The sequence below is a fragment of the Oikopleura dioica genome, chromosome 1 (genome assembly GCF_907165135.1).
Source record: "Oikopleura dioica chromosome 1, OKI2018_I68_1.0, whole genome shotgun sequence".
NCBI classification, from domain to species: domain Eukaryota; kingdom Metazoa; phylum Chordata; class Appendicularia; order Copelata; family Oikopleuridae; genus Oikopleura; species Oikopleura dioica.
The window spans coordinates 329,853-337,315 of NC_137291.1; the positions used below are offsets into that span (position 1 = coordinate 329,853).

Here is a 7,463-nt window from a genome sequence, read left to right on the forward strand (position 1 = left end):
GTCACTAGAGAGCTATTCCTGAGTGTCCACTAGGTGGCGCTCGAGAGCTGACACTAGGTGGGGCGCGAGAGCTGACGCTAGATGGGGCGCGAGAGCATGCACCAGGTGGCGCTGTTTCAAGTGAGCATTAGCTCAGTTATGCTCTTGTAAGGTATATGAATGGATGTACACTTATAGCAATGATTTAGAGGTGAACCGGAAGTCACCTGACGTCACCGGAAGTGAACCGGAAGTTACCGGAAGTAACCAGAAATGATCACAGGCATTTGCTACGGGCAAGAGCAACTCTTGCCTAGCATTTTCACTCAATTAGCGCCCTCCGGCGACCAAACACCGGGAAAGTCTCTGTTACTGAGAACAGGATACTGCTCTCTCCACTCAGACACTATTGTAAGGGATATTCTCCCTTACACTGGGCTTTCTAAAAATAAATTCACAGATACCGTATATTGGCGAACCCTACTTAAGAAGCTTTTATTATTTCCAGTTTAATAATAGCATAAATACCATCGGTATGCTAAAGCAAAAAAAGATCAGTACGTTCTCTTGTTGACCTTGTCGCTATCTCATTTTATTGGCAGCGACTAGTTTCGTAGTAGAACTCCTTCTTCAGGCAATAAAAAAAATCGATGTGTTTTCCGCGGAAAAATTTGTGCTTTCTGAAAATAACAAAAAAAATCCGCAAATTTGATTTTCGAAAAATCCTCGAATAAGAAAGAAACGGTTTTGTATGCTCTATTTATTCGAAGGGTATATTAGAATTGTTTTTCAGGTTGTTCTTTTAAAAGAAGCTTAAAAGCCTTTTGAAAGGGCCCTTTTCATAATGTGGAATTATTAATGTCCATTAAGAAATCTGAGAAAGACGACCATTAAACCAAAGAAGAGAAGAAGACCAATTAAAAGTATCCTGATAGCTTTGAAACTTTGGTAGAATGCCGACACTAAAATAAGCTTGCATCTATTTGTTAATGATCTTATTCTAACCTCCTTTCGTATATTCTTTCATTCCACTGTAAAGTTGTTCCTGAGTCCAGCCAGTCTGAATAAAATTTAATAACTCAGAATTTTCCAATAGATCTTTCTGGTCTTTGAATCTGAAAATAACTCACAACTTCCATAATCATTTGATCTTCCGGTGAAGGAGGCGTAGTTTCGTTCCAAGTTGGATTAACTCCACAAAAGTCTTTTTCCACTGGGAACTGATAAAGACGTTGGTCAGTCGAGTGGCAGCATGGACAACAAAAAATGAAAGCAGTCGTTTGCGAACCTTAATTTAAAAATACAGGTAATCAATTTAACCGCGTGGGACGAATCCGCGCGTATGAGCGCGGGACGAATTGTACATTCCATTGTAGTTTAAGCGAAAACTTGAATAACTCGCGACTCGCTCATCCGATTCCCGCCAAATTTACAGACAATACTTAATCGAATACAGGCTTTCATAATTTCAATTTAAATTTTCGTTTTCCTGTCTGCAAACCTCATTCTCATATAACTTGTAGCTCTTGTTTTGACCGTTTGAGTTGATTTCGCATTGAATTTTTGTAAATATTATTCAAAATTCGAAATCTCCAGTATCGAAAACCTATATTTTCACTTTGAAAAAATAAAAATCCCAATTGAGACCTGAATTACGAGTGAGAAAAGGAGCGCAGTGCGAAGTAGGTCAGAGTTAATCCGCTGCAGAGCGCTGGTGGTGCGCGATAATTCGGTGAAATTCAAAAGAGCGAGAGATTAAGGATGTGCAAAGGCGCATTTGAATTTTCAGATCTATACGATAAGTAGTTTTTGAACTAGGGCTGTTCAAAGTCTTAAACTACATTGAAATGTTCAATTCGTCCCACGCGGTTAAGGGGGTGGTGGTCGAGAATTGGATTTTAATCAAAAAAATTGGCTCAAAATTTTTTAAGAAAAATTCTTCTTTTTTCAATGATAATGAGTTTGAAAGGGTTCAAATTATGTGGGCGTTTCAGTTTAAAAAAGATTTTATTTCGGAAAAAGCTCAAAATATGCTTCTAAAGTGGACCTTTTTCTTGCGAAAACCCTTAATTTTTTTCAAAATAAAATAATTCTGAAGAGAGTTGAGACCCTTAGGCGTGTATGGAAATAGCTTTTAGAAGGTTCTGTTACATTTTGAGACCGCAGAAACTGGTTTTAAAAAAGTTGTTTTCTTAAAAATTTTTTTTTAACAATATCACGCAGCAAAATACGTATAAAAATCGGTTTTAAGACAGAAAATACAATTTTAAAGTTTCGAAAAATCGTCGATTCCCGACTTGAAATCGATATTTTCTAAAGTAAAGTTGGTGCAATCAAAAAATGGTAAGGACCGAAAATGATTCTTTATTATCGAGGAATTCAAAAATACAATGATAAGTTCGAAAAATCGAAAAAACATTCTCTACCACCACCCTCTTAAAATAATTTCGAGCGAAATTTCGAAAATTTTACGGAAAAATATATTGTTAATAAATATTGTTAGAGCCTTAATAAAAGATAAAAATAGATAGGTATTTGGCGGCTATCAATGTCGCCATATGTATTTTAAATGGTGATTCCCCTTACAATTTCAATTCAAATTTCTTTTTCAAACAAGGGATTCTTCATTTAGAAAATAGCCGCAAAATAAGGTCCTCACCTCTTAGATAGCTGAGCCAAAAATAGGATTTTGACCTCAAAGTTAGCGAAATCGGGGGGAGAGGAGATCCCTTAAGCGGTTAGAACTAGGATTTTCGAAAATAGCCAATTCTAGACCGGCGCTCAAAGCAAGGCATGCCAAGACATTCAAATTCTCTTTTCAGCTGAAGATAGAGCTAACTTAAGGTTGAAATGTCGATTTAGTATAAAACCGCCGATTTTCGGAGTGTTGTTTTGCTAAAAATCGTCCCTTTTCACCCATTTTTGAATAAAATTTTTGAAAAAATACAATTTATCGTAATTTTTTAGATTTTCATTATTCAAAAACATGTATGAAAATTTAATATCAACTCGCAATAAAAATCAATCTTTTGCTCGTTTACACGCAAAAAACAAGTTTCAAAATCCCGAAAAATCCTTATTTCATGACCTTAATTTTCCGATATAAAATTGGTCGAATCAAAAAAAGCAAGAGACCCAAAATGACCCATTTTTAACGAGGTATTAAAAAAAAGTATCAAATAACAATAAGTCGAAAAAAATTTTCCCGACCACCTCCCCCTTTAAAGGGGTCCCCAACGATTTTTCCGAAATTGGCCATTTTCGACCGGCGCTCACGCCAACACAGACTTATATTTTTCAAAAACTTTTTCACATATAAGTAGATCAAACCTAGATCTAATGAAGCGTGTCTCAGATTTTTTTAAAACCAACCACATTTCGCGTAACGGCGCCGAGAAAGAGCGCATCTCGCAGAAAATCGCGTTTTTGGCCATTTTTTCACCTGAGATTACTCCAAAAATTTAGGGAGACACTGAATTGTGCCGCCCTGCGCCGCCTTGCGCCGCCCTGCGCCGCCCTGTGCCGCCCAACCTCACCGGGTTTGAAGATATTTGGTCTTTCAAAGGCCATAATTTAAGCTTTTTATGTCAACTTAGTTATTCTCACTTATTTATATTGTCAAACAGTTAAAATAAGTAAAACCTATAATTTAGGGTGCCAGTAGCGTAGTTCTCAATCAAATTCAGATCTTGCATAAAATCACTAATATATTGAGCACGCGACGGGCCAAAGGCCCTTACGCGTGCATTTTCTGGTAGAGAACTCATTGGGTTGGCGGGGCCCAACTCTCGCTCTTGTTAAGAACTCTTTCCTAGGTCATGGTTTGGTCGATTGAGAGTCGATTGGTTTCGGACCGGGCGACGCTGGGCGGCGCGGGGCGGCGCAGGGCGGCGCAAGGCGGCGCAGGGCGGCACAATTCAGTACCCCCCAAAATTTAGGTTACAATATTTTTTTTCTTGCTGTTTCTGAAAGCTCTAACCCTAATTTAGTGAAGCGTCTCTCAGTTTTCTCAATTTCCAAAAAATGATTATAAAACAGAGACGATCAAAAAATGTATGATTTCGGAAATTTCAATGATGTTAATTGCACTAAGGGCATAACCCAAACCCATTTTGTCGGGTATTTACAGAAAGCTTAGCTCATAGGTTTTCTAAAAAAAGGCCACATGCGACCCCTGGGGGGTGTAGGGCGGCAACATTCTGCAGCAGAACGGCGTTCTGCAAATGCAGAATGGCGTTCTGTAAATCAGAGTTCAAAAACACGCGGATTTTGAAAATTGTTGCGCACGCGCACGCACGCGCACGCGAAGATTGGGATCGCGCACGCGTGCGTGATCGTGCGCGTGCTCAAAATCCTAGAAAATTTGGCGTTTTTAGGTAATTTTTGCCGAGATAATTTCCAGAGTGGATTCAAATACATAAAATTTTTGGTTTTCGTATGTTGTAAAACAATTTTGATTTGTTTTTAGCAATAATTGATCTATAATTAACGATTTCAAAAATTTGAGAGGCTAAAAAAAGCTAAAATTCGACAATTCTATCCCTTTTTGCGCACGCGCTTGATCACGCACGCGTGTGCACGCGTGTTCGAAAGTCGTTTCCGCACGCGCACGCACGCGCACGCGAAATTTTAAATTTCTCCGCACGCGCACGCACGCGCACGCGAGAATTTTGCGTTTTTTGGAACTCTGCTGTAAATACAGAACGGCGTTTTGCACTCAAAAAATATATGCGCTTCGCGCGTGTCTTAAAGGAAATCTCAGAATTTCTAAAATCAGGAGTTACTCTTTAAGCTAAGCTGAATGCGTTTAAGGAGGGGGTCGATCGGGATTTCCGTGACCAAAAATGCGGGAAAACCTGATCAGATAGGCAAAATCTGAATTTACTGGCAAAAAGAAAAGGGTTGAAAAAATTAACCGGCGAAAAGTAGAATAAAATTTGGCCGGAAAAACTCGGTCAAAAATGCCGTCAAAGTAGGGGCATTTTCGCGAAAAAGCACCAAAAATAGTCATTTTTTTTATATTTTTCTTAATTTCACCCCCTAAATCTTATTTTTATCAAATGATTTTAGGCTCAACAGATTCAGGAGGATCTGAGGATTCCAAAAATATAAGATTCATACACAGACCATGTGTATACGCGAAATTACGATCACCTCTGAAAAAATTCTCGTCGAATGCATTTGCAGAACGCCGTTCTGGCAGAACGTGGCCGCCCGTCACCCCCCTGGGCAACAATAAAAAAGGGTTGACTCTTAAATATTTATGAAGATGCAGCGAAATTGCACACTTCAAGGTCGATTTAAGACACTTTTTTTTACAAGAATTGAAAAAAGCTAGAGACCTTTTTTGCAGCTTTTTCATGAGGAATTAAGATCTGAAGAGAAAAAAAATTAATTTGCAAAATTGAAAAATCGTGGGGGACCCCCTTTAACGGGCTCTCGAAAAACACTTATTTTCAAAAAATCTAATTCCTCTAGGGGGGAAATTAAGAAAATTAGAAGAAACCATTCTGAGGAGCGCACTCACTTAGACTTCTCTCTCACTTAGACTCGCGCTCATTTTAACTCGTCGCTCGTTTTTTTGACCGTTTTTTTTTCGGCCAAATTTTTTTCTTTTTCAGAAAGAATAAAAAAATGAGAATTTTTCTATCAAAGATTCTACAGGAGTACTGAAATATGAAAGAAAGATTACCTGGAAAAATATTATATATAACGTAAGTTATGAATTCTGGCGAAGCGGCGCGAAAATTCGCTGGAGAGAGTGGAAATCGTGGAGAGTAATAGCCTGCAGAATTGCCGTTACCGCCGTGGTAATAGACTTTAATATCGCGAGTCTGGATAACCTCTAAAAATTGGTGAAGTCTTTCTTTTCGCAAAGCCAAAGAGTCTCCAGGATCGATTCTTCGATTGATTTGATTTAAGTTATAACTTCGATAATTGCTTATTAAAAAGTTATTTAAATCAATTTACTGAATTTCTTCCATATTTTGTCCAATTCACACAAATCGCCGCTAACGACAACTTTCGGAAAACATTCGTTAATCGGCGCGCGATAAAGTTGAACAGCCTCTTGCATAGACCGATTCAGAGTTGGAAATGTATCGAAATGTAGTTTCTTTTTGCAATGTTTATTCGAACCCCGCAATCATATCACTTTTTAACCCTTTTTCTGGATAAGGGTAATCTCTTTAAGGTTAACTTCTCAATGCACGTGGTCCAATCATTGGACCACGGCGACTTTGACCCCCTGTAATTCCCGTTGTAGTTATCTGTTTGACCTGAATTTTGTAATGTGAGCTGACAAGACAAAAACGAACCACTCTGTGAAGTTTCGAATGAAAACTCAAAAGTGGTGGCGTTTTGCACCAGATTTCTCTTTCGTTCTCTGGTGAAAAATCGGAACGGATTTTTCGATTTACAATTGTTTATTTTTATAGAAGAGGGTTCAAGCTTTCTAGCTATATATTCACGAGCTTTTTTACTTGACGGAGACGTCAATTCGAGCCAAAAGTCCTGAGCGCTGTTTTTCACACTCTGAATTTGGCGCGCCGCGCGGGGCTGGATAATGCATTGTGGTCCAATAATTGGACCCCGTGTTTTGAGCGCTTAGTCGCGCGCCCGTGTATTGAGAAGTTAATGGTATACATCGGCGCGGCGCTGCTCGCTCGATCAGCGCTCCGCCCAGAGTTCGAAATTTGTTGGCAGTACTGCCACGACTGCCACTGGCAGCTGCCAATTTCGGCAGTCACTTTGCAGTGGCAGTTACATTTTTCAAGTGCTGGCAGTTACTGGCAGCTGCCAACCGACTGCCACTTCGAAAGATATTAATTTCTTTCTAAAGTTTTCTTTCTAGAACCACAAAAAACAACGCTTATGATTCAAATTCGCTCCCGAAACCTGTATTATTCAATTTTTTTAATCAGAAGATACATTTAAATCTCAGATATTGTCTCTTTTATATGTTTAACTTGTCGAAAAGACTGTTTTGAACTTAGTTTAACGACTTTAAAAATTTTTAAAAATAGTATCGAAATCGGCAGTATTTGGCAGTCACTTAGCAGTGGCAGTCGCCATTTAAAAAAAGTTGGCAGTCGCTTGGCAGTCGCAGTCGCCATTTTCTTTCAGATTTCGAACTCTGGCTCCGCCAGAACCTATTTCTCACGAAGCCGTAAAATCTGAACGAATAAAGATTTTTTCAAAATTCAAAAAGGTTCTGAATAATCAAAGTCACTTCTATTAACACAGCAAAAATGATAATGATTGTCAAAGAGGAACTATATGAAAATTGCCACTTTCCTTCAAACGACATTTTCTTCGATATTTCTCATCCAAAATTTTTGAAAATTAGACTGTCTTGTAGAGAATCGTCAGCTCTACAAATCCTGTTTTTCAGATTATTGTTTTAAGCTCTTCGGATCAGGGATGTAAATCACCCCACCATTTTCACCCCACCACAGCAAAATGGTGGGGTGGTCGGTGGTGAA

The 7,463-nt window shown here is 38.7% G+C and overlaps 1 protein-coding gene across 1 annotated transcript; it reads right to left on the reverse strand.

The window, feature by feature from the left end:
- Positions 1–734: 734 nt before the first annotated feature.
- On the reverse strand, positions 735–6,440 carry LOC145708783 (uncharacterized). The gene is made up of 5 exons (XM_081786485.1): positions 5,949–6,440; positions 5,672–5,880; positions 1,110–1,267; positions 985–1,039; positions 735–941 (listed from the first exon to the last, which is right to left on the reverse strand). Exons 1-5 carry the CDS (start codon positions 6,053–6,055, stop codon positions 835–837), a joined length of 636 nt encoding a protein of 211 aa, XP_081642611.1. The 5' UTR covers positions 6,056–6,440; the 3' UTR covers positions 735–834.
- Between the last annotated feature and the right edge of the window lie 1,023 nt (positions 6,441–7,463).